Consider the following 27,904-nt stretch of genomic DNA (forward strand, 5'->3'; position numbering starts at 1 on the left):
CAAACATAGTAAACAAACTGGGTAAAACAGACAGAGAGCTTACAATCTATGGGACAATGGGAGTTTGATACATGAGGTTATGTCTACATTTTGCATTTCGACCCAGCGAGACTCCAAAGATAGAAGTGACTCATAAGCTAAATGATCCTGTTACACAACAATGTTGGTCAGGGGGTAGTTGTCTTGTGTGAAATTGTGTAACGGGTGGTAATAGGGTAATGTACTGAGGTTAAGAGGGTGGTTGAGGAATATTATAAGCGTGTCTGAAGAGGTGGGTTTTCAGAGAACGCTTGAAAGTTTGTAGACCAGAGGAGAGTCTTATTGTGCGAGGGAGAGAATTCCATAGAGCGGGTGCAGCCCGAAAAAGTCCTGTAACCGGGAATGGGAGGATGTAATGAGGGTGGATGAGAGACGCAGATCTTGTGTCAACTAAGTAACCACTTCTACTGCTGCCCCAGCCAGCTTCTGCTTAATGACTTCTCCTCCATAATAGAACCTCTATGTCTGGTAGGATTCACCAATCTCCTCGTGCTGTGACTGCCGGAAGGAGCTTATGGCGACACACAGACCAATCACCATGTGCTTTCTCCTGCACTTACTGTATATAGACTGTGTACAACAATAGCAGGTACAGAGGAGAGAGAGGTAGTATCTTTTTTGTAACTCTGGGCTTCCACCACTTACCTCATGATGGCTTCTCACCTCGACTCATGGTTGGAAAAACTTTGGTTCAGCTGGCCAATGTTCGGACTTCGCCTCTTGGTAGGGTTAATTAGGGTTCATAGACTTACATCTGAGTACAAAGGGATCAAGACAGAGTATGCCAAACACAATATGTTACACTATTTGTTTCCACTCTAAAGTACATTGATTTATAAGAACATTGCCCAGTGGTCAGTTGCTTCCATAGAAATAAAGACAGTATATATTCTTCCTGGAGGGGTAGATAACATTCCGGTGGGGGCTGTCATTAGTAGACACTTGACACTACTCACTATTGCTACGTTGGCTAAACTTAATGAAATCTCGGTTTCTGAGGCACATTGGACAGTTTTATTTCTGGGCTAGTGACTGAAGGCTCACTCTGACACCAATGGCTCATTTGCAGTGTATTATAACATGCCAGAGTATTATGTAAATACGTGTATGTAATTTGTTATAGGTGTGTAATTGGAACCACATGAGGTCCGCAGCGCCGTATAGAGGGAAAACAACAAGACAGTACTGGGTATAACAGTACAATACAGTAAACAAATAATGCTACAACTCTCAGCACAGCTACTGGGGTACAAGGGGTATATTCAGCGTAGGCTGAAACCTGTGCCCATTAGTGTGGGTGCAACTAACAGGTTTAGAGCCACTGAAAGAGGTACAAAGACAATAGAGGAGTGGAGTCAGTGGGCAGAGAGCCCGAGGAGGAGGTGCGCAGTGTAGCTGGTGAGAAAATTATAGGTAATGGGAACAGGAGGGAAGAGGCCTGATCACCAGAGCTTACAATCTAAAGGGAAAGGGGCAGACAAACGGTTAACGCAGGGGGTGAGCCAATATAAGGGGATTTGAGGGCAAGAAGCAAGAGGGGAGCGATGGAGGATGAAAGAGGGTGAGGTATACTACATGGTGACACGGTTAAGTGGTGGACTGGTAGGCTCTTCTAAACAGGTGGGTTTTCAATGACCGTTTGAAGCTATACAGGCTAGGGGATAGTCTGATATAATGAGGGAGATCGTTGCAGTGGTGAGGGCAGCATAAGAGAAATCTTGGATAAGGGACTGAGATGTGGTTACCAGAGACTAGGAAAGGCGACGGTCTTTGGCTGACTGGAGAGGGGACGGAGTATGTATGGAGATGAGGTTGGAGATGTAAGGAGCAGGGGAGTTGGAGATGGCCTTGTACGTGAGGGTGAGGAGTTTGAAGAGGATTCTGTAAAGGAAGGGAACCAGTGTAAGGTTTGGCAGAGAGGGGAGGCAGATGTGGAGCTCCGAGAGAGGAACATGAGTCTAGCTGCAGCATTAAGTATAGATGTAAGAGGAGCGAGATGGGAGTGGGGGAGGCCAGTAAGGAGAAGTTTGCAGTAGTCGAGATGAGAAATGATTAGTGAGTGGATAATAATTTTGGCTCCATCCTGGGAGAGGATGGTCTGTTACAGGTGATGTTGTGGAGCTGCAAGCGACAAGACTGGGCAAGAGATTGAATGTAAGGGGTGAAGGAGTGGGAGGAGTTAAGTATGACACCCAGGTAGTGGCGTTGGGGAACAGAGGAGATATCGGTGTTATCAACAGTGATAGAGAGGACAGGAGGGGAGGAGACATTTGACGGAGGGAAGACAATGAGTTCAGTTTTGCCCATGTTAAGTTTGAGACGGTATCCTTCAAATCACCAAGATCTGCAATTTTTTAATGGCTTTTGAAAAGGAAAAGACTGGCTGAATTCAAAGGTGAGAAATTGCAAGAGATTTACATTAATCCAGGCATTAGGTTGGAAATCTTGTATCTGATATATGGTTTTGACATTTACCTTGATCGTAAACATATCTATTCTTTTTTAGAACCAGTCCAGCTACAGAGTGACGTCTCAGGATGAGCAATCCCTTGAACCAGAGAGACAAGCGGCCACGTATTCGGTCGACACTTTCCTGTCAGAAGGGAGACGGTGTATGGACCTCGTAACATGGGACCAAAGCCCAGCCAAGGCTTCCAAAGGTCGGTGTAGCACACGGTTTTGTTACGCAAAGCATGTTGTTTTTTTCTCTTATTCGTAGTGGACAACTCTTCTTCCTTTCAGGTCGTATAGAAGTGCGGAAACAAACCTGCGACAGAGACGAGATCCAAGCAGTGGAGAAGCACATGATGAAGTTTCTCCAGATATGTAGGGTGCCCGGAAGCCATGATTATGATGCATGTATCATGGCTGAACCATCCGTATTAAGAGATCGAAATTGGTTAGATGTGAAATTCTTCAAAAATTACTGGATAACAACTATAAAGAGAAATAAAAATTGTTCAATCGATACACAATGATTGACTATGACCATAACCCGTTTGACTAGTCGCGGCTAGGTGTTGGTGAGCACGGGTGGATGTATGGATGTCCTCAGATGGCCGGAATTCATTAAACTTTCCCCACGGCGAGGTGTCAAATCTTTGGTCTATGTCAAACTGCAACCTTTAAGTGGTAACTGTGGTGACAATCAGCTCCGGTTTTATAACTTTTTTCTGCTTTTTTGATATGCAATGATCTATAAAATGTATTAGTATATGTATGTGTCAATGGGTAATTATAACATGCAGTGAGAGATTATTATTATTATTTATATAACGATCATATAACCTAACGCTGACATAATATGTAATTATTCAAAACAGTCCCAGCCCCATTGGAGATTACAGTCTACTTTTCCAAACACACATTAGAGACCATTTTTATTTAAAGCCAATTAACCTACCAGTATGTTTTTGGAGTGTGAAAGGAAACCGGAGCACCCGGAGGAAATCCATGAAAACACGGGGAGAACATACAAACTCCACATAAGTTTAGAAAATCCACAATAATTAAATTAAGCTAGATGTTTAATTTACTTATTGATGCTATTTGAGTGGAATTATGAGGTTGTGGATGCTGCACATTTATATATAATACACTTATGATGTAAATATTACAGAAGTTCTATGACCCACTAAAAGCAGAATTATTTTATAAAGCTATCACAGGTGACTTCTAATATCCATAATAATTTACAGTAAAGTACATATATTGTCCTGATGAACACTGAGATGATGACATAAGAAGTCACAGATTATAACACAATGATATCAGAAGTTAAAATTTATACATATATTAATTACAGGAGTTATTGGTATTAAAGCAGAAAACTCACGAAAAAATTAGGGTTGTTTTTTTAACATAAATCATTGTGGCAGGCTAAAAGAACATCTCGGTCATTACCATTTTCCTTGGTTTGTTTTTTCAGGTTTCTATTAATGATTTAAAATTCTATACAGTGTCATGTGACTGCCATGGTAACCACAGCCACATGGCACATGATGTAGTGAATTGGAAGGCTTGGAACGCCCCTCTGAGCTCTGGTTGCACTGTAAAATCCTCCCCCCCCCTCTACTATCACATGACATGCTGAGAACTGTGAGCCTGTGTGTGTGTGACAGGCAGTCATACTTGTTGCCCTCCAAATTGATTTTGAAAAGGAGATAAAGATTTGTAGGAGGAAAGCTAAGACAAAAGATGCATGCTTAAAAAGTACTTAACATGCTATTTAAAAAAAACAAAACGTTGTATGTGGGATTGCTGCTTTGGCATCACTTGTGTATTATAGTTACCTGTGTGGAGTTTGTATGATCTCCCTGTGTTTGCGTGGGTTTCCTCTGGGTGCTCTGATTTCCTCCCGCACTCCAAAAACATACTGGTAGGTTAATTGGCTGCTATCAAAATTGACCCTAGTCTCTCCCTGTCTGTCTCTGTGTGTGTGTGTCTATATTAGGGAATTTAGACTGTAAGCTCCAATAGGGCAGGGACTGATGTGAATGAGTTTTCTGTACAGCGCTGCGGAATTAGTGGCGCTATATAAATAAATGATGATGATGATGATGGATGGATTGATACAGTCAGTTACTGTAAAACAAATTTAACTCTCTGGAAATGGTCCTAATGATGAGGAACAGGTAATGGATGAAATATTTGGAACATGCCAAATGCTACAGGTAGAACTAACAAGTACCGTTGGGTGATACTCAGCCTTTTACCACTGTGCAATGAACTATTGTTAACAAGCCCTTAATGTTTATATTATTCCTTTTGCTTTTACATGAGGCAATTTACATTTTAGGTATGGTAGTATCATTTATACTGAAATGTTTGTTACCAGTGCCCTCTACTGGTAAAGTTTGGTAATGCTGGTTTCATTTTTATGTGTCACCATAATTCTGACTAGCAATGGTCAAACAAAAGTTCAAGGTTCACATTTAGTGTTTTTCCATTGCTCTAATCTATTGGTCACAGGAACAAAGCAGGATCTTTAGCAGTGAAGATGTTTATTGTTCAATAGCTCTTATTAGGGCTGTTACACACATCAGAGATAGTGATATTCTACACCCTTTACATGGGCTACAAGCCCCTTTATGTACAATTTAACACAACATGAGGGCAGTGCCCTGTCCTCATTAGCCAGCCACACTAATTATCTTGTTTTAAGGACAAGTTGGGCTCATGCTTTTCATTGACTTCAGTGGTCTGGGGGTATTTTTACCTCTGCTGTCCATAGACTACTCCAACCAAGCGCCAGTAAATCTTGGTAGGGAAATTTAATCTTTAAATCTCCCACCTAAACTAATTTGGGTCCCTGGGGTCCAACCACTTTCTACTAGGGGGCACTGTACTGCAATATACAAACCCTTATGGTGCTCCAGAAATAACGTTAATATATTTATATTATATAGTTAAAACCAGCATCATCATTGTTTTTCACTTGATAATATTTGTATTGTGATGTTTTCCACTATATTTTCCCATCCTCTGTGTAGGATTCTGTGTTTGTTTTTTTCTTCAATAACATGTTAAAAGAAAATAATAATATTTTTTTTAGTATGAGACTTCTCTCTTCCCTCTAAATCAAGGTCATTGTGGTCATTTTAGTTTAAATATCCTTATATTTTGCAGTGTAGATAAACCACTGATCATTAACTTCAATCACTTTTAGGTACATTTTTTGAAACAACATGTTACATTATACACAACATTGCTAACTAGATTCTGCTGTCAGTTTAGGAGACCCATTAAGGTAATTAGGGTTAACTTGTAAAATGTTATTTTAGCCCTATTCCCCCATTAAAAATCTATGACCTATGATTAGCTTTGAGTTTGGAACATTAGAGGGATCTAATTTCTCCTGTTTCACAGTTTATACAAATGAAGACGGCTAATTACAGTTAAACTGTTTATTAAGAAAAAAATATAATTTTCCAATAAAAAGTCAAAAGTTATTTAAAATCATGAACATAGAAATATAATGACACTGATTTATAGAACAGTCCCATAATGTTATCAGGAAGAGATGGGACCATTCTCTGTGTCCTGCGCTCCCTGGATGTTCTGGGTCTCTGGGGGGATTCCTTGTCCTTCTCCTGGGGTCACAGTGATGGGAATGGGTCTCTGTGTTGCAGCTGGCAGTGCCAGGCGAGGAGCCTGGAAGTGGAGCTGCCCATCCTGGGAGAGGGAGCACAGCACGTCCTCAGGACTCACATCTTCTGGGATCTCAGCTTCTCTCCTCCACTCTCTGTACTCATGGAAGTAGCTGCCATTCTCAGTCTCCTTCTTCTTGTCATGTTTTCCCATCACAATCAGTCTCCTTCCTTCTGTTGTCACTGTCAGCTCCTCAGGAGAACAGGGACTCACGTCCAGGGTGAGCTCATAGTTCTCCTTCCCCTGGTTGCCTGTCCTGGGAGACTTGTTCTCAGTGTCTGCAGAGTGTCTGCTCTGAGCTGCTCTTCTCCTCATGTCCATGACCTGGGCCTGGAGCTGATCAGCCTGGGTGACCCGCTGCATTCTCTTCTCCAGGTCCTTACTCAGGCTCAGCAGGTCACCTTCCAGCTGGGCACAGATGAGGCGTGTAGCTGGCCAGAGGGTGAGTGCAGGCTGACAGCAGACACACAGAGGGCTGTGCGAGGACTGGAGGAGGCTGAGAGGAAACATCTTCTGATGATTGTCCTGGAGCTTCTGGTCACAGTTCAGCTGCAGACAATCTGCTTTGTTGCTGCTCAGTACTGCAGCCAGTCCCAGCTCCGGCTCCTTTTATACTCACTGGTCCCAGTTCTGGTCTCTTCCTGACACTTCCATGTGTGCTCTGTATATGGTGTGAAGGGGAGGGGACTGTGTGTACACAATGAGTAATACATGAGGGGGAGGGGCTAGCAGCTTCTAGTATGTACTGGTGACATCACAGGTGGGCGGTGCCAAGGTGTCTCCTGGAAATTACTAGAGAAATCTTTATCCTGCAGCTGTTACAGTGATACTGACTGATACAAAGTATTGAATTTTTCCACTGTTATTTCTATACACTGTCATCTGTACTTGTGTTTGCCATAAACAATGCTGAATGTAACATTGCACATTTTTCTATATATATATATATCATCATCATCATCATCATCATTTATTTATATAGCGCCAACATATTCCGTAGCGCTTTACAATATATATATAATTTGCTGGGGATATGTTATGTATACAAATTAGCATAAAGAATATTTTATTCTCTGACATTAGAACACATTGCTGTGTTTCTGTTGTATTAGTAAATACGGAAATAGCCAAAACAAAATAGTTCTTGGCAATTGCCTCTAGCAATTGTTTAAGCCAGTGGTTTCCAAACTTTCTCAGTTCGAGCCATCCTTAGGGTCTCCATAATGCCTCCATTATTTTATCAAGGCACCCCTAAGACAAAAGAATTATCAAGTTTCCCATTTTTTAAGTAGTGGTGTTAAAATAATGTAATAAACATTAAGGACCCTTCACCATCACACTGTGTCTCTTCATCATCACCCTGTGCCCCTTCATCATCACACTGTGCCCCTTCATTACCACACTATGCCCCTTCATCCTCACACTATGGCCCTTCATCCTCACACTATGGCCCTTCACCATCACACTGTGCCCCTTCACCATCACACTGTGCCCCTTCACCATCACACTATGGCCCTTCATCATCACACTGTGTCTCTTTACCATCACACTGTGCCCCTTCATCCTCACACTGTGTCCCTTCATCACCACACTATGCCCCTTCATCATCACCCTGTGCCCCTTCATCATCACACTGTGCCCCTTCATTACCACACTATGCCCCTTCATCCTCACACTATGCCCCTTCATCCTCACACTATGGCCCTTCACCATCACACTGTGCCCCTTCATCATCACACTGTGTCTCTTTACCATCACACTTTGCCCCTTCATCCTCACACTGTGTCCCTTCATCATCACACTATGCCCCTTCACCATCACACTGTGCCCTTTAACCATCACACGGTGCCCCTTCACCATCACACTGTGCCCCTTCATCCTCACACTGTGTCCCTTCATCACCACACTATGCCCCTTCATCATCACCCTGTGCCCCTTCATCATCACACTGTGCCCCTTCATTACCACACTATGCCCCTTCATCCTCACACTATGCCCCTTCATCCTCACACTATGGCCCTTCACCATCACACTGTGCCCCTTCATCATCACACTGTGTCTCTTTACCATCACACTTTGCCCCTTCATCCTCACACTGTGTCCCTTCATCACCACACTATGCCCCTTCATCATCACACTGTGCCCCTTCACCATCACACTGTGCCCTTTAACCATCACACGGTGCCCCTTCACCATCACACTGTGCCCCTTCACCATGACACTGTGCCCCTTCACCATCACACTGTGCCCTTTCACCATCACACGGTGCCCCTTCACCATCACACTGTGCCCCTTCACCATCACACTGTGCATTTCATCAGTTTCCCTCTTATTACACTGTGCATTTCATCCCAGTGCTGTCCTTCAGATTCTGTCATTTTTTAGTTTGGTTTTGAAAATTAAAGAAAATCAGCCAGCATTTTTCTTAAGTGCAAAGTAATAAACTAATTTTCACCCCTTGCATTGTAACATGGCTTGTCCAGGATCATATTTACTGCATTTCTTTGCATTTCTTTCCTCAGACCCAATGTCCCATTTATTATTATTATTATTATTATTATTATTATTATTAATAATAAGAATAATAATATTCTTTTTATTTATTTTAAAAATAAATAAATAAAATGTGATATTATTATATACAGTAAGCTACCAGTGTAAAATAAATAAATACATAAATGAACAAGGTGGTCAATCCCATTAACAATACAACAAATCGTCAGTATGTGTAATATAACTAATAATGCATAACAACCACAAAGGGCTTAAACACAAATGAAAGTAATTACGCAGACTGTGGGAAAATTCAAGAAAATGTGTTTGCAGTTATTTCATTATTTACTACTACAGCAATAACATCTACAAAGTATCCTAATGTTATGTCCAGGAAAGATATTTATAGATAGAAAAATGTTCAATTCAGTATTGTGTATGGCAAACACAGGTACAGATAACAGTGTACAGAATCAAGAGTAGAAAAATAAATTTGCTACTTTGTATCAGTCAGTATCACTGTAACAGCTGCAGGGTAAAGATTTCTCTAGTAATCTCCAGGAGACACCTTGGCCCCGCCCACCTGTGATGTCACCAGTACATACTAGAAGCTGCTAGCCCCTCCCCCTCATGTATTACTCATTGTGTACACACAGTCCCCTCCCCTTCACACCATATACAGAGCACACATGGAAGTGTCAGGAAGGGACCAGAACTGGGACCAGTGAGTATAAAAGGAGCCGAAGCTGGGACTGGCTGCAGTACTGAGCAGCAAGAAAGCAGATTGTCTGCAGCTGAACTGTGACCAGAAGCTCCAGGACAATCATCAGAAGATGTTTCCTCTCAGCCTCCTCCAGTCCTCGCACAGCCCTCTGTGTGTCTGCAGTCAGCCTGCACTCACCCTCTGGCCAGCTACACGCCTCATCTGTGCCCAGCTGGAAGGTGACCTGCTGAGCCTGAGGAAGGACCTGGAGAAGAGAATGCAGCGGGTCACCCAGGCTGATCAGCTCCTGGCCCAGGTCATGGACATGAGGAGAAGAGCAGCTCAGAGCAGACACTCTGCAGACACTGAGAACAAGTCTCCCAGGACAGGCAACCAGGGGAAGGAGAACTATGAGCTCACCCTGGACGTGAGTCCCTGTTCTCCTGAGGAGCTGACAGTGACAACAGAAGGAAGGAGACTGATTGTGATGGGAAAACATGACAAGAAGAAGGAGACTGAGAATGGCAGCTACTTCCATGAGTACAGAGAGTGGAGGAGAGAAGCTGAACTCCCAGAAGATGTGAGTCCTGAGGACCTGCTGTGCTCCCTCTCCCAGGATGGGCAGCTCCACTTCCAGGCTCCTCGCCTGGCACTGCCAGCTGCAACACAGAGACCCATTCCCATCACTGTGACCCCAGGAGAAGGACAAGGAATCCCCCCAGAGACCCAGAACATCCAGGGAGCGGAGGACACAGAGAATGGTCCCATCTCTTCCTGATAACATTATGGGACTGTTCTATAAATCAGTGTCATTATATTTCTATGTTTATGTTTTTAAATATCTTTTGACTTTTTAATGGAAAATTATGTTTTTTCTTAATAAACAGTTTAACTGTAATTAGCTGTCGTCATTTATAACCTGTTTATTATCTGTGATAACCAGAAACTAGATTGTGTCCCTCTAATGTTCCAAACCAAAATTAATTACTGGGTGAAGGTTTTTTTTTTTTGGGAAAATGGCTTAAAAAGAATATTTTACTAGTTAACACTAATTATCTTAATGTGTCTCCTACACTGACAGCAGAATCTAGTTCGCAATGTTGTGTATAATGTAACATATTTTTTTTCTAAATGTGTACTTAAAGGTGATTAAAGTTAATGATCTTGGGATTAGTGACACATACAACAATATATAAGGATATTTAAAGTATTTGAAATAAAAAAATCCTGATGACATTGGTATAAGACAACTTTACAGGGAAGGTAGAGGATAAACTTATAGTAAAAATGCATTTTCCTTTCTTAAAACTGTATTTTGTAAAACCTTGCACTAGAGGACTTGTATATTGTAGCACAGTGCCCCCTAGTGGCGAAAATTTAATTTACATAGCACTCTGCATAAATAGACATAAAACAATTATTGCAATTCACATAATGAAATTCAGTATAAAGACAAAGATTACAATGGTCCATAGGCCAATTTGTTCGAAAATAAAGAGGAGAAATGGAAAGATGGTTCTCCCAAAATTAAGGACACATTGGTTTTATGCCTACATAATAACGCAATGTTTTTAATTCACATTTTATATATGAGCTGTTTCAGCTGTTATATAAATTGAGAGATTCATTTACTTATACATGTGACTGATATCTTATAGTAGGTATATACCTTGTGATCTATAGACTGAGTTAAGAGCCCTGCCCATCGTGCCCAATGGAAAATATGGCCCCTGATTGGAGAGTTATTAGCTGAGTAGCAGAAAGGAGTAAGATAACTGTCCAGGTTTGAATACACAGGCAGTAGTAGAGGCTCTGGTTTGATTTTGCAGGTAAACTTCCATTTAGTATCTTGGATGTTGCGCTAGTCTCTGATGACATTGAGAAGCTAGGCTCATTGATGCCATTGAGAAAAGTCTCTGTACTAACATAACAAGCAAACTGGTTTGGTGGACTAGTAGCTTGGTGCTCTACTGACAGCGATAGAAGTGTTCCTGGTTTGAGTCCTAAGGCAGTGGTGGACTGGTAGGCTCTTCTAAACAGGTGGGTTTTCAATGACCGTTTGAAGCTATACAGGCTAGGGGATAGTCTGATATAATGAGGGAGATCGTTCCAGTGGTGAGGGCAGCATGAGAGAAATCTTGGATAAGGGAGTGAGATGTGGTTACCAGAGACTAGGAAAGGCGACGGTCTTTGGCTGACTGGAGAGGGGACGGAGTATGTATGGAGATGAGGTTGAAGATGTAAGGAGCAGGGGAGTTGGAGATGGCCTTGTACGTGAGGGTGAGGAGTTTGAAGAGGATTCTGTAAAGGAAGGGAACCAGTGTAAGGTTTGGCAGAGAGGGGAGGCAGATGTGGAGCTGCGAGAGAGGAACATGAGTCTAGCTGCAGCATTAAGTATAGATGTAAGAGGAGCGAGATGGGAGTGGGGGAGGCCAGTAAGGAGAAGGTTGCAGTAGTCGAGATGAGAAATGATCAGTGAGTGGATAATAGTTTTGGCTCCATCCTGGGAGAGGATGGTCTGTTACAGGTGATGTTGTGGAGCTGCAAGCGACAAGACTGGGCTAGAGATTGAATGTAAGGGGTGAAGGAGAGGGAGGAGTTAAGTATGACACCCAGGTAGTGGCGTTGGGGAACAGAGGAGATATCGGTGTTATCAACGGTGATAGAGAGGACGGGAGAGGAGAAAACATTTGACGGAGGGAAGACAATGAGTTCAGTTTTGCCCATGTTAAGTTTGAGATGGTATCCTTCAAATCACCAAGATCTGCAATTTTTTAATGGCTTTTGAAAAGGAAAAGACTGGCTGCATTCAAAGGTGAGAAATTGCAAGAGATTTACATTAATCCAGGCATTAGGTTGGAAATCTTGTATCTGATATATGGTTTTGACATTTACCTTGATCGTAAACATATCTATTCTTTTTTAGAACCAGTCCAGCTACAGAGTGACGTCTCAGGATGAGCAATCCCCTGAACCAGAGAGACAAGCGGCCACGTATTCGGTCGACACTTTCCTGTCAGAAGGGAGACGGTATATGGACCTCGTAACATGGGACCAAAGCCCAGCCAAGGCTTCCAAAGGTCGGTGTAGCACACGGTTTTGTTGCGCAAAGCATGTTGTTTTTTTCTCTTAATCGTAGTGGACAACTCTTCTTCCTTTCAGGTCGTATAGAAGTGCGGAAACAAACCTGCGACAGAGACGAGATCCAAGCAGTGGAGAAGCACATGATGAAGTTTCTCCAGATATGTAGGGTGCCCGGAAGCCATGATTATGATGCATGTATCATGGCTGAACCATCCGTATTAAGAGATCGAAATTGGTTAGATGTGAAATTCTTCAAAAATTACTGAATAACAACTATAAAGAGAAATAAAAATTGTTCAATCGATACACAATGATTGACTATGACCATAACCCGTTTGACTAGTCGCGGCTAGGTGTTGGTGAACACGGGTGGATGTATGGATGTCCTCAGATGGCCGGAATTCATTAAACTTTCCCCACGGCGAGGTGTCAAATCTTTGGTCTATGTCAAACTGCAACCCTCAAGTGGTAACTGTGGTGACATCCAGCTCCTGGTTTATAACTTTCTTCTGCTTTTTTGATATGCAATGATCTATAAAATGTATTAGTATATGTATGTGTCAATGGGTAATTATAACATGCAGTGAGAGATTATTATTATTATTATTTATATAACGATCATATAACATAACGCTGACATAATATGTAATTATTAAAAACAGTCCCAGCCCCATTGGAGACTACAGTCTACTTTTCCAAACACACATTAGAGACCATTTTTATTTAAAGCCAATTAACCTACCAGTATGTTTTTGGAGTGTGAGAGGAAACCGGAGCACCCGGAGGAAATCCATGAAAACATGGGGAGAACATACAAACTCCACATAAGTTTAGAGAATCCACAATAATTAAATTAAGCTAGATGCTTAATTTACTTATTGATGCTATTTGAGTGGAATTATGAGGTTGTGGATGCTGCACATTTATATATAATACACTTATGATGTAAATATTACAGAAGTTCTATGACCCACTAAAAGCAGAATTATTTTATACAGCTATCCCAGGTGACTTCTAATATCCCTAATAATTTACAGTAAAGTACATATATTGTCCTGATGAACACTGAGATGATGACATAAGAAGTCACAGATTATAACACAATGATATCAGAAGTTACAATTTATACAGATATTATTTACAGGAGTTATTGGTATTAAAGCAGAAAACCCATGAAAAAATTAGGGTTGTTTTTTAACATAAATCATTGTGGCAGGCTAAAAGAACATCTCGGTCATTACCATTTTCCTTGGTTTGTTTCTTCAGGTTTCTATTAATGATTTAAAATTCTATACAGTGTCATGTGACTGCCATGGTAACCACAGCCACATGGCACATGATGTAGTGAATTGGAAGGCTTGGAACGCCCCTCTGAGCTCTGGTTGCACTGTAAAATCCTCCCCCCCCTCTACTATCACATGACATGCTGAGAACTGTGAGCCTGTGTGTGTGTGACAGGCAGTCATACTTGTTGCCCTCCAAATTGATTTTGAAAAGGATATAAGGATTTGTAGGAGGAAAGCTAAGAGAAAAGATGCATGCTTATAAAGTACTTAACATGCTATTTAAAAAAAACAAAAACGTTGTATGTGGGATTGCTGCTTTGGCATCACTTGTGTATTATAGTTACCTGTGTGGAGTTTGTATGATCTCCCTGTGTTTGCGTGGGTTTCCTCTGGGTGCTCTGATTTCCTCTCGCACTCCAAAAACATACTGGTAGGTTAATTGGCTGCTATCAAAATTGACCCTAGTCTCTCCCTGTCTGTCTCTGTGAGTGTGTATCTATATCAGGGAATTTAGACTGTAAGCTCCAATGGGGCAGGGACTGATGTGAATGAGTTCTCTGTACAGCGCTGCGGAATTAGTGGCGCTATATAAATAAATGATGATGATGATGATGATGATAGATGGATTGATACAGTCAGTTACTGTAAAACAAATTTAACTCTCTGGAAATGGTCCTAATGATGAGGAACAGGTAATGGATGAAATATTTGGAACATGCCAAATGCTACAGGTAGAACTAACAAGTACCGTTTGGTGATACTCAGCCTTTTACCACTGTGCAATGAACTAGTGTTAACAAGCCCTTAATGTTTATATTATTCCATTTGCTTTTACATGAGTCAATTTACATTTTAGGTTTGGTAGTATCATTTATACTAAAATGTTTGTTACCAGTGCCCTCTACTGGTAAAGTTTGGTAATGCTGGTTTCATTTTTATGTGTCACCATAATTCTGACTAGCAATGGTCAAACAAAAGTTCAAGGTTCACATTTAGTGTTTTTCATTGCTCTAATCTGTTGGTCACAGGAACAAAGCAGGATCTTTAGCAGTGAAGATGTTTATTGTTCAATAGCTCTTATTAGGGCTGTTACACACATTAGAGATAGTGATATTCTACACCCTTTACATGGGCTACAAGCCCCTTTATGTACAATTTAACACAACATGAGGGCAGTGCCCTGTCCTCATTAGCCAGCCACACTAATTATCTTGTTTTAAGGACAAGTTGGGCTCATGCTTTTCATTGACTTCAGTGGTCTGGGGGTATTTTTACCTCTGCTGTCCATAGACTACTCCAACCAAGCGCCAGTAAATTTTGGTAGGGAAATTTAATCTTTAAATCTCCCACCTAAACTAATTTGGGTCCCTGGGGTCCAACCACTTTCTACTAGGGGGCACTGTACTGCAATATACAAACCCTTATGGTGCTCCAGAAATAACGTTAATATATTTATATTATATAGTTAAAACCAGCATCATCATTGTTTTTCACTTGATAATATTTGTATTGTAATGTTTTCCACTATATTTTCCCATCCTCTGTGTAGGACTCTGTGTTTGTTTTTTTCTTCAATAACATGTTAAAAGAAAATAATAATATTTTTTTTAGTATGAGACTTCTCTCTTCCCTCTAAATCAAGGTCATTGTGGTCATTTTAGTTTAAATATCCTTATATTTTGCAGTGTAGATAAACCACTGATCATTAACTTCAATCACTTTTAGGTACATTTTTTGAAACAACATGTTACATTATACACAACATTGCTAACTAGATTCTGCTGTCAGTTTAGGAGACCCATTAAGGTAATTAGGGTTAACTTGTAAAATGTTATTTTAGCCCTATTCCCCCATTAAAAATCTATGACCTATGATTAGCTTTGAGTTTGGAACATTAGAGGGATCTAATTTTTCCTGTTTCACAGTTTATACAAATGAAGAGAACAAATTACAGTTAAACTGTTTATTAAGAGAAAATATAATATCCCAATAAAAAGTCAAAAGTTATTTAAAAACATATACATAGAAATATAATGACACTGATTTATAGAACAGTCCCATAATGTTATCAGGAAGAGATGAGACCATTCTCTGTGTTCTCCGCTCCCTGGATGTTCTGGGTCTCTGGGGGGATTCCTTGTCCTTCTCCTGGGGTCACAGTGATGGGAATGGGTCTCTGTGTTGCAGCTGGCAGTGCCAGGCGAGGAGCCTGGAAGTGGAGCTGCCCATCCTGGGAGAGGGAGCACAGCAGGTCCTCAGGACTCACATCTTCTGGGAGCTCAGCTTCTCTCCTCCACTCTCTGTACTCATGGAAGTAGCTGCCATTCTCAGTCTCCTTCTTCTTGTCATGTTTTCCCATCACAATCAGTCTCCTTCCTTCTGTTGTCACTGTCAGCTCCTCAGGAGAACAGGGACTCACGTCCAGGGTGAGCTCATAGTTCTCCTTCCCCTGGTTGCCTCTCCTGGGAGACTTGTTCTCAGTGTCTGCAGAGTGTCTGCTCTGAGCTGCTCTTCTCCTCATGTCCATGACCTGGGCCTGGAGCTGATCAGCCTGGGTGACCCGCTGCATTCTCTTCTCCAGGTCCTTCCTCAGGCTCAGCAGGTCACCTTCCAGCTGGCCACAGATGAGGCGTGTAGCTGGCCAGAGGGTGAGTGCAGGCTGACAGCAGACACACAGAGGGCTGTGCGAGGACTGGAGGAGGCTGAGAGGAAACATCTTCTGATGATTGTCCTGGAGCTTCTGGTCACAGTTCAGCTGCAGACAATCTGCTTTCTTGCTGCTCAGTACTGCAGCCAGCCCCATCTCTGGCTCCTTTTATACTCACTGGTCCCAGTTCTGGTCCCTTCCTGACACTTCCATGTGTGCTCTGTATATGGTGTGAAGGGGAGGGGACTGTGTGTACACAATGAGTAATACATGAGGGGGTGGGGCTAGCAGCTTCTAGTATGTACTGGTGACATCACAGGTGGGCGGTGCCAAGGTGTCTCCTGGAAATTACTAGAGAAATCTTTATCCTGCAGCTGTTACAGTGATACTGACTGATACAAAGTATTGAATTTTTCCACTGTTATTTCTATACACTGTCATCTGTACTTGTGTTTGCCATAAACAATGCTGAATGTAACATTGCACATTTTCCTATATATATATATAATTTGCTGGGGATGTGTTATGTATACAAATTAGCATAAAGAATATTTTATTCTCTGACATTAGAACACATTGCTGTGTTTCTGTTGTATTAGTAAATACGGAAATAGCCAAAACAAAATAGTTCTTGGCAATTGCCTCTAGCAATTGTTTAAGCCAGTGGTTTCCAAACTTTCTCAGTTCGAGCCATCCTTAGGGTCTCCATAATGCCTCCATTATTTTATCAAGGCACCCCTAAGACAAAAGAATTATCAAGTTTCCCATTTTTTAAGTAGTGGTGTTAAAATAATGTAATAAACATTAAGGACCCTTCACCATCACACTGTGTCTCTTCATCATCACCCTGTGCCCCTTCATCATCACACTGTGCCCCTTCACCATCACACTGTGCCCCTTCACCATCACACTGTGCCCCTTCACCATCACACTGTGCCCCTTCACCATCACACTGTGCCCCTTCATTACCACACTGTGCCCCTTCATCCTCACACTATGGCCCTTCACCATCACACTGTGCCCCTTCATCATCACACTGTGTCTCTTTACCATCACACTGTGCCCCTTCATCCTCACACTGTGTCCCTTCATCACCACACTATGCCCCTTCATCATCACACTGTGCCCCTTCACCATCACACTGTGCCCTTTAACCATCACACGGTGCCCCTTCACCATCACACAGTGCCCCTTCACCATCACACTGTGCCCCTTCACCATCACACTGTGCCCCTTCACCATCACACTGTGCCCTTTCACCATCACACGGTGCCCCTTCACCATCACACTGTGCCCCTTCACCATCACACTGTGTGCATTTCATCAGTTTCCCTCTTATTACACTGTGCATTTCATTCCAGTGCTGTCCTTCAGATTCTGTCATTTTTAAGTTTGGTTTTGAAAATTAAAGAAAATCAGCCAGTATTTTCCTTAAGTGCAAAGTAATAAACTAATTTTCACCCCTTGCATTGTAACATGGCTTGTCCAGGATCATATTTACTGCATTTCTTTGCATTTCTTTCCTCAGACCCAATGTCCCATTTATTATTATTATTATTATTATTATTATTATTATTATTATTAATAATAAGAATAATAATAATATTTTTTTTATTTATTTGAAAAAAAAATAAAAAAAAATTGATATTATTATATACAGTAAGCTACCAGTGTAAAATAAATAAATACATAAATGAACAAGGTGGTCAATCCCATTAACAATACAACAAATCGTCAGTATGTGTAATATAACTAATAATGCATAACAACCACAAAGAAACACAAATGAAAGTAATTATGCAGACTAAGGGAAAATTAAAGAAAATGTGTTTGCAGTTATTTCATTATTTACTACTACAGCAATAACAACTACAATGTATCCTAATGTTATGTCCAGCAACGATATTTATAGATAGAAAAATGTGCAATGTTTAATTCAGTATTGTGTATGGCAAACACAGGTACAGAATCAAGAGTAGAAAAATAAATTTGCTACTTTGTATCAGTCAGTATCACTGTAACAGCTGCAGGGTAAAGATTTCTCTAGTAATTTCCAGGAGACACCTTGGCACCGCCCACCTGTGATGTCACCAGTACATACTAGAAGCTGCTAGCCCCTCCCCCTCATGTATTACTCATTGTGTACACACAGTCCCCTCCCCTTCACACCATATACAGAGCACACATGGAAGTGTCAGGAAGAGACCAGAACTGGGACCAGTGAGTATAAAAGAAGCCGGAGCTGGGACTGGCTGCAGAACTGAGCAGCAAGAAAGCAGATTGTCTGCAGCTGAACTGTGACCAGAAGCTCCAGGACAATCATCAGAAGATGTTTCCTCTCAGCCTCCTCCAGTCCTCGCACAGCCCTCTGTGTGTCTGCAGTCAGCCTGCACTCATCCTCTGGCCAGCTACACGCCTCATCTGTGGCCAGCTGGAAGGTGACCTGCTGAGCCTGAGGAAGGACCTGGAGAGGAGAATGCAGCGGGTCACCCAGGCTGATCAGCTCCTGGTCCAGGTCATGGACATGAGGAGAAGAGCAGCTCAGAGCAGACACTCTGCAGACACTGAGAACAAGTCTCCCAGGACAGGCAACCAGGGGAAGGAGAACTATGAGCTCACCCTGGACGTGAGTCCCTGTTCTCCTGAGGAGCTGACAGTGACAACAGAAGGAAGGAGACTGATTGTGATGGGAAAACATGACAAGAAGAAGGAGACTGAGAATGGCAGCTACTTCCATGAGTACAGAGAGTGGAGGAGAGAAGCTGAACTCCCAGAAGATGTGAGTCCTGAGGACCTGCTGTGCTCCCTCTCCCAGGATGGGCAGCTCCACTTCCAGGCTCCTCGCCTGGCACTGCCAGCTGCAACACAAAGACCCATTCCCATCACTGTGACCCCAGGAGAAGGACAAGGAATCCCCCCAGAGACCCAGAACATCCAGGGAGTGGAGGACACAGAGAATGGTCCCATCTCTTCCTGATAACATTATGGGACTGTTCTATAAATCAGTGTCATTATATTTCTATGTTTATGTTTTTAAATATCTTGACTTTTTAATGGAAAATTATGTTTTTTCTTAATAAACAGTTTAACTGTAATTAGCTGTCGTCATTTATAAACTGTTTATTATCTGTGATAACCAGAAACTAGATTGTGTCCCTCTAATGTTCCAAACCAAAATTAATTACTGGGTGAAGGTTTTTTTTTTTTTGGAAAATGGCTAAAAAAAGAATATTTTACTAGTTAACACTAATTATCTTAATGTGTCTCCTACACTGACAGCAGAATCTAGTTCGCAATGTTGTGTATAATGTAACATATTTTGTTTCTAAATGTGTACTTAAAGGTGTTTAAAGTTAATGATCTGTGGATTAGTGACACATATAACAATATATAAGGATATTTAAAGTATTTGAAATAAAAAAATCCTGATGACATTGGTATAAGACAACTTTATAGGGAAGGTAGAGGATAAACTTATAGTAAAAATGCATTTTCCTTTCTTAAAACTGTATTTTGTAAAACCTTGCACTAGAGAACTTGTATATTGTAGCACAGTGCCCCCTAGTGGCGAAAATTAAATTTACATAGCACTCTGCATAAACAGACATAAAACAATTATTGCAATTCACATAATGAAATTCAGTATAAAGAAAAAGATTACAATGGTCCATAGGCCAATTTGTTCGAAAATAAAGAGGAGAAATGGAAAGATGGTTCTCCCAAAATTCAGGACACATTGGTCTTATGCCTACATAATAACTCAATGTTTATAATTCGCATTTTATATATGAGCTGTTTCAGCTGTTCTATAAATTGAGAGATTCATTTTCTCATACATGTGACTGATATCTTATAGTAGGTATATACCTTGTGATCTATAGACTGAGTATTATTGTCTATTGTTCCTATTAGGAGCAGAGACACTTACATTTTTCTTATTCTGTGCAGCACAGACCTTCAGATGTGTTTATGTCTGCTGGGAAACCTTGGGTCCTGACATTGATATGGATGCTACTTTGACACGTACCACCTACTTAAACATTGCTGCAGACCATGTACGTCCCTTCATGATAACGGTAATCCCTGATGGCAGCGGCCTCTTTCAGCAGGATAATGCGCCCTGCCACACTGCAAAAATCGTTCATTAATTGTTTGAGGAACATGACAAAGAGTTCAAGGTGTTCAATTTGTCTCTCGTTGTAGCAGCTGGTCCCATTTAATTGGGGCATCCTTGTTCTCTTTATTCATCTCAGTGAACTTTTGCTGAGACAGCCATACCTCTGCTGGGGATTAGAGAGCTACCAGCTGAGTAGCAGAAAGGAGTAAGATAACTCTGTCCAGGTTTGAATTCACAGGCAGTAGTAGAGGCTCTGGTTTGATTTTGCAGGTAAACTTCCTTTTAGTATCTTGGATGTTGCGCTAATCTCTGATGACATTGAGAAGGTAGGCTCATTGATGGCATTGAGAAAAGTCTCTGTACTAACATAACAAGCAAGCTGGCTTGGTGCTCTACTGACAGCGATTGAAGCGTTCCTGGTTTGAGTCCTAAGGCAGGTTTCATTTTTAGGCATTTAAATTTTGCACCAGGCTGGTTGATATAACATTGAGAAAAATATCCAGAAACACTGACAGCATAAGCTGGTTTAGTTGCCTAGAAGCCCAGTACTTACCTGGCTATGATGTGGATCTCTAGAAGCCAGGTACTCATTTGGCTGTGATGTTGGAGCTTGTTACTTGAATCCCTAGGTGTGTTCTCTCTTACTACCATGAATGTTGCACCAGTATGGTTGGTGACTCAGAAAATTACATGAGCTGTCCCACCAAGCCACTGCCAGTGGTGGTAGAGTCCAAGGTGTGAATCTGCAGACAGGTATCATTTTAGTACTTAGGATATTGCTCATGCTTGGTGGCATTTAGTAAAGTCTTACCTCCCAAAGATACTGTGCTGGGTCACTGGACCAGTACCCATGTGCTCTACTAACAGAGATGTTGAAGTCCTGGTTTATGTTCCCTCAGACAGCATTCTGTTATTACCTTGGATGTTGCTCCCGGCTGGTTGATGACATTGAGCATAATCTCCCCACTTACTTAGCAAGCAAGATGGCTCTGTAGACTTGTAACCAGCTTCTCTGTTCACAGCTAATGGTAGAGACACTGTACTGCAATATACAAACCCTTCTGGTGCTCCAGAAATAACGTTAATATATTTATATTATATAGTTAAAACCAGCATCATCATTGTTTTTCACTTGATAATATTTGTATTGTGATGTTTTCCACTATATTTTCCCATCCTCTGTGTAGGACTCTGTGTTTGTTTTTTTCTTCAATAACATGTTAAAAGAAAATAATAATATTTTTTTTAGTATGAGACTTCTCTCTTCCCTCTAAATCAAGGTCATTGTGGTCATTTTAGTTTAAATATCCTTATATTTTGCAGTGTAGATAAACCACTGATCATTAACTTCAATCACTTTTAGGTACATTTTTTGAAACAACATGTTACATTATACACAACATTGCTAACTAGATTCTGCTGTCAGTTTAGGAGACACATTAAGGTAATTAGCGTTAACTTGTAAAATGTTATTTTAGCCCTATTCCCCCATTAAAAATCTATGACCTATGATTAGCTTTGAGTTTGGAACATTAGAGGGATCTAATTTCTCCTGTTTCACAGTTTATACAAATGAAGACGGCTAATTACAGTTAAACTGTTTATTAAGAAAAAAATATAATTTTCCAATAAAAAGTCAAAAGTTATTTAAAATCATGAACATAGAAATATAATGACACTGATTTATAGAACAGTCCCATAATGTTATCAGGAAGAGATGGGACCATTCTCCGTGTCCTCTGCTCCCTGGATGTTCTGGGTCTCTGGGGAGATTCCTTGTCCTTCTCCTGGGGTCACAGTGATGGGAATGGGTCTCTGTTTTGCAGCTGGCAGTGCCAGGCGAGGAGCCTGGAAGTGGAGCTGCCCATCCTGGGAGAGGGAGCACAGCACGTCCTCAGGACTCACATCTTCTGGGAGTTCAGCTTCTCTCCTCCACTCTCTGTACTCATGGAAGTAGCTGCCATTCTCAGTCTCCTTCTTGTCATGTTTTCCCATCACAATCAGTCTCCTTCCTTCTGTTGTCACTGTCAGCTCCTCAGGAGAACAGGGACTCACGTCCAGGGTGAGCTCATAGTTCTCCTTCCCCTGGTTGCCTGTCCTGGGAGACTTGTTCTCAGTGTCTACAGAGTGTCTGCTCTGAGCTGCTCTTCTCCTCATGTCCATGACCTGGGCCTGGAGCTGATCAGCCTGGGTGACCCGCTGCATTCTCCTCTCCAGGTCCTTCCTCAGGCTCAGCAGGTCACCTTCCAGCTGGGCACAGATGAGGCGTGTAGCTGGCCAGAGGGTGAGTGCAGGCTGACTGCAGACACACAGAGGGCTGTGCGAGGACTGGAGGAGGCTGAGAGGAAACATCTTCTGATGATTGTCCTGGAGCTTCTGGTCACAGTTCAGCTGCAGACAATCTGCTTTCTTGCTGCTCAGTTCTGCAGCCAGTCCCAGCTCCGGCTCCTTTTATACTCACTGGTCCCAGTTCTGGTCTCTTCCTGACACTTCCATGTGTGCTCTGTATATGGTGTGAAGGGGAGGGGACTGTGTGTACACAATGAGTAATACATGAGGGGGAGGGGCTAACAGCTTCTAGTATGTACTGGTGACATCACAGGTGGGCGGGACCAAGGTGTCTCCTGGAGATTACTAGAGAAATCTTTATCCTGCAGCTGTTACAGTGATACTGACTGATACAAAGTAGCAAATTAATTTTTCTACTCTTGATTCTGTACACTGTTATCTGTACCTGTGTTTGCCATACACAATACTGAATTAAACATTGCACATTTTTCTATCTATAAATATCTTTGCTGGACATAACATTAGGATACATTGTAGATGTTATTGCTGTAGTAGTAAATAATGAAATAACTGCAAACACATTTTCTTGAATTTTCCTTTAGTCTGCGTAATTACTTTCATTTGTGTTTAAGTCCTTTGTGGTTGTTATGCATTATTAGTTATATTACACATACTGACGATTTGTTGTATTGTTAATGGGATTGACCACCCATTAAAATGATGTAATAAACATTAAGGACCCTCTACCATCACACTGTGTCTCTTCATCATCACCCTGTGCCCCTTCATCATCACACTGTGCCCCTTCATCATCACACTATGCCCCTTCATAATCACACTGTGCCCCTTCATCATCACACTGTGCCCCTTCATCACCACACTGTGCCCCTTCATCATCACACTGTGCCCCTTCATCACTACACTGTGCCCCTTCACCATCACACTGTGCCCCTTCATTACCACACTATGCCCCTTCATAATCACACTGTGCCCCTTCATCATCACACTGTGCCCCTTCATCACCACACTGTGCCCCTTCACCATCACACTGTGCCCCTTCATTACCACACTATGACCCTTCATCATCACACTGTGCCCCTTCATCACCACACTATGCCCCTTCATAATCACACTGTGCCCCTTCATCACTACACTGTGCCCCTTCACCATCACCCTGTGCCCCTTCATCATCACACTGTGCCCCTTCACCATCACACTGTGCCCCTTCATCACCACACTATGCCCCTTCATAATCACACTGTGCCCCTTCATCACTACACTGTGCCCCTTCACCATCACACTGTGCCCCTTCATCCTCACACTATGGCCCTTCACCATCACACTGTGCCCCTTCATCATCACACTGGGCTCCTGCTTCACCACACTGTGTCTCTTTACCATCACACTGTGCCCCTTCATCCTCACACTGTGTCCCTTCATCACCACACTATGCCCCTTCATTATCACACTGTGCCCCTTCACCATCACACTGTGCCCTTTCACCATCACACGGTGCCCCTTCACCATCACACTGTGCCCCTTCACCATCACACTGTGCCCCTTCACCATCACACTGTGCCCTTTCACCATCACACGGTGCCCCTTCACCATCACACTGTGCCCTTTCACCATCACACTGTGCCCCTTCACCATCACACTGTGCCCCTTCACCATCACACTGTGCCCCTTCACCATCACACTGTGCCCCTTCACCATCACACTGTGCCCCTTCACCATCACACTGTGCCCTTTCACCATCACACGGTGCCCCTTCACCATCACACTGTGCCCCTTCACCATCACACTGTGCATTTCATCAGTTTCCCTCTTATTACATTGTGCATTTCATCCCAGTGCTGTCCTTCAGATTCTGTCATTTTTTAGTTTGGTTTTGAAAATTAAAGAAAATCAGCCAGTATTTTCCTTAAGTGCAAAGTAATAAACTAATTTTCACCCCTTGCATTGTAACATGGCTTGTCCAGGATCATATTTACTGCATTTCTTTGCATTTCTTTCCTCAGACCCAATGTCCCATTTATTATTATTATTATTATTATTATTATTATTATTATTATTATTAATAATAATAATAATAATAAGAAGAATAATAATATTTTTTTTATTTATTTAAAAAAATAAATAAATAAAATTTGATATTATTATATACAGTAAGCTACCAGTGTAAAATAAATAAATACATAAATGAACAAGGTGGTCAATCCCATTAACAATACAACAAATCGTCAGTATGTGTAATATAACTAATAATGCATAACAACCACAAAGGGCTTAAACACAAATGAAAGTAATTACGCAGACTAAAGGAAAATTCAAGAAAATGTGTTTGCAGTTATTTCATTATTTACTACTACAGCAATAACATCTACAATGTATCCTAATGTTATGTCCAGCAAAGATATTTATAGATAGAAAAATGTGCAATGTTTAATTCAGTATTGTGTATGGCAAACACAGGTACAGATAACAGTGTACAGAATCAAGAGTAGAAAAATAAATTTGCTACTTTGTATCAGTCAGTATCACTGTAACAGCTGCAGGGTAAAGATTTCTCTAGTAATCTCCAGGAGACACCTTGGCCCCGCCCACCTGTGATGTCACCAGTACATACTAGAAGCTGCTAGCCCCTCCCCCTCATGTATTACTCATTGTGTACACACAGTCCCCTCCCCTTCACACCATATACAGAGCACACATGGAAGTGTCAGGAAGAGACCTGAACTGGGACCAGTGAGTATAAAAGGAGCCGGAGCTGGGACTGGCTGCAGAACTGAGCAGCAAGAAAGCAGATTGTCTGCAGCTGAACTGTGACCAGAAGCTCCAGGACAATCATCAGAAGATGTTTCCTCTCAGCCTCCTCCAGTCCTCGCACAGCCCTCTGTGTGTCTGCAGTCAGCCTGCACTCACCCTCTGGCCAGCTACACGCCTCATCTGTGCCCAGCTGGAAGGTGACCTGCTGAGCCTGAGGAAGGACCTGGAGAGGAGAATGCAGTGGGTCACCCAGGCTGATCAGCTCCAGGCCCAGGTCATGGACATGAGAAGAGCAGCTCAGAGCAGACACTCTGCAGAAACTGAGAACAAGTCTCCTAGGACAGGCAACCAGGGGAAGGAGAACTATGAGCTCACCCTGGACGTGAGTCCCTGTTCTCCTGAGGAGCTGACAGTGACAACAGAAGGAAGGAGACTGATTGTGATGGGAAAACATGACAAGAAGAAGGAGACTGAGAATGGCAGCTACTTCCATGAGTACAGAGAGTAGAGGAGAGAAGCTGAGATCCCAGAAGATGTGAGTCCTGAGGACCTGCTGTGCTCCCTCTCCCAGGATGGGCAGCTCCACTTCCAGGCTCCTCGCCTGGCACTGCCAGCTGCAACACAGAGACCCATTCCCATCACTGTGACCCCAGGAGAAGGACAAGGAATCCCCCCAGAGACCCAGAACATTCAGGGAGCGGAGAACACAGAGAATGGTCCCATCTCTTCCTGATAACATTATGGGACTCTTCTATAAATCAGTGTCATTATATTTCTATGTTTATGTTTTTAAATATCTTTTGACTTTTTAATGGAAAATTATATTTTTTTCTTAATAAACAGTTTAACTGTAATTAGCTGTCGTCATTTATAACCTGTTTATTATCTGTGATAACCAGAAACTAGATTGTGTCTCTCTAATGTTCCAAACCAAAATTAATTACTGGGTGAAGGTTTTTTTTTTTGGAAAATGGCTAAAAAAGAATATTTTACTAGTTAACACTAATTATCTTAATGTGTCTCCTACACTGACAGCAGAATCTAGTTAGCAATGTTGTGTATAATGTAACATACTTTGTTACTAAATGTGTACTTAAAGGTGATTAAAGTTAATGATCTGTGGATTAGTGACACATATAACAATATATAAGGATATTTAAGGTATTTGAAATAAAAAAATCCTGATGACATTGGTATAAGACAACTTTATAGGGAAGGTAGAGGATAAACTTATAGTAAAAATGCATTTTCCTTTCGTAAAACTGTATTTTGTAAAACCTTGCACTAGAGGACTTGTATATTGTAGCACAGTGCCCCCTAGTGGCGAAAATTTAATTTACATAGCACGCTGCATAAACAGACGTAAAACAATTACTGCAATTCACATAATGAAATTCAGTATAAAGAAAAATAATACAATTGTCCATATGCCAATTTGCTGCTCTTGAAAATAAAGAGGAGAATTGGAAAGATGGTTCTCCCAAAATTAAGGACACATTGGTCTTATGCCTACATAATAACTCAATGTTTATAATTCACATTTTATATATGAGCTGTTTCAGCTGTTATATAAATTGAGAGTTTCATTTTCTCATACATGTGACTGATATCTTATAGTAGGTATATACCTTGTGATCTATAGACTGAGTATTATTGTCTATTGTTCCTATTAGGAGCAGAGACACTTACATTTTTCTTATTCTGTGCAGCACAGACCTTCAGATGTGTTTATGTCTGCTGGGAAACCTTGGGTCCTGACATTGATATGGATGCTACTTTGACACGTACCACCTACTTAAACATTGCTGCAGACCATGTACGTCCCTTCATGATAACGGTAATCCCTGATGGCAGCGGCCTCTTTCAGCAGGATAATGCGCCCTGCCACACTGCAAAAATCGTTCATTAATTGTTTGAGGAACATGACAAAGAGTTCAAGGTGTTCAATTTGTCTCTCGTTGTAGCGGCTGGTCCCATTTAATTGGGGCACCCTTGTTCTCCTTATTCAACTCAGTGAACTTTTGCTGAGACAGCCATACCTCTGCTGGGGATTAGAGAGCTACCAGCTGAGTAGCAGAAAGGAGTAAGATAACTATGTCCAGGTTTGAATTCACAGGCAGTAGTAGAGTCTCTGGTTTGATTTTGCAGGTAAACTTCCTTTTAGTATCTTGGATGTTGCGCTAATCTCTGATGACATTGAAAAGCTAGGCTCATTGATGGCATTGAGAAAAGTCTCTGTACTAACATAACAAGCAAGCTGGCTTGGTGCTCTACTGACAGCGATTGAAGCGTTCCTGGTTTGAGTCCTAAGGCAGGTTTCATTTTTA

The 27,904-nt window shown here is 41.7% G+C and overlaps 5 protein-coding genes and 1 pseudogene across 5 annotated transcripts; 3 read left to right on the forward strand and 3 right to left on the reverse strand.

Annotated features, from left to right (window-relative positions):
- Window positions 1–6,026: 6,026 nt before the first annotated feature.
- Window positions 6,027–6,877, reverse strand: LOC142107776 (heat shock protein 30C-like). The gene has a single exon (XM_075191393.1). It carries the CDS (start codon window positions 6,697–6,699, stop codon window positions 6,052–6,054), a length of 648 nt encoding a protein of 215 aa, XP_075047494.1. The 5' UTR covers window positions 6,700–6,877; the 3' UTR covers window positions 6,027–6,051.
- Window positions 6,878–9,399: 2,522 nt separating this feature from the next.
- Window positions 9,400–10,283, forward strand: LOC142107777 (heat shock protein 30C-like). The gene has a single exon (XM_075191395.1). It carries the CDS (start codon window positions 9,516–9,518, stop codon window positions 10,161–10,163), a length of 648 nt encoding a protein of 215 aa, XP_075047496.1. The 5' UTR covers window positions 9,400–9,515; the 3' UTR covers window positions 10,164–10,283.
- Window positions 10,284–15,823: 5,540 nt separating this feature from the next.
- Window positions 15,824–16,538, reverse strand: LOC142106684 (heat shock protein 30C-like). The gene has a single exon (XM_075189671.1). It carries the CDS (start codon window positions 16,469–16,471, stop codon window positions 15,824–15,826), a length of 648 nt encoding a protein of 215 aa, XP_075045772.1. The 5' UTR covers window positions 16,472–16,538.
- Window positions 16,539–18,673: 2,135 nt separating this feature from the next.
- LOC142106685 (heat shock protein 30C-like) lies at window positions 18,674–19,379 on the forward strand. The gene has a single exon (XM_075189672.1). It carries the CDS (start codon window positions 18,732–18,734, stop codon window positions 19,377–19,379), a length of 648 nt encoding a protein of 215 aa, XP_075045773.1. The 5' UTR covers window positions 18,674–18,731.
- Window positions 19,380–22,226: 2,847 nt separating this feature from the next.
- On the reverse strand, window positions 22,227–23,049 carry LOC142106686 (heat shock protein 30C-like). Its single transcript, XM_075189673.1, has one exon. The coding sequence runs from the start codon at window positions 22,869–22,871 to the stop codon at window positions 22,227–22,229; it is 645 nt and encodes a 214-aa protein (XP_075045774.1). The 5' UTR covers window positions 22,872–23,049.
- A 2,513-nt stretch (window positions 23,050–25,562) lies between these two features.
- LOC142107778 (heat shock protein 30C-like) lies at window positions 25,563–26,348 on the forward strand (annotated as a pseudogene).
- Window positions 26,349–27,904: the final 1,556 nt, after the last annotated feature.

The sequence above is a fragment of the Mixophyes fleayi genome, chromosome 11 (genome assembly GCF_038048845.1).
Source record: "Mixophyes fleayi isolate aMixFle1 chromosome 11, aMixFle1.hap1, whole genome shotgun sequence".
Lineage (NCBI taxonomy): Eukaryota > Metazoa > Chordata > Amphibia > Anura > Limnodynastidae > Mixophyes > Mixophyes fleayi.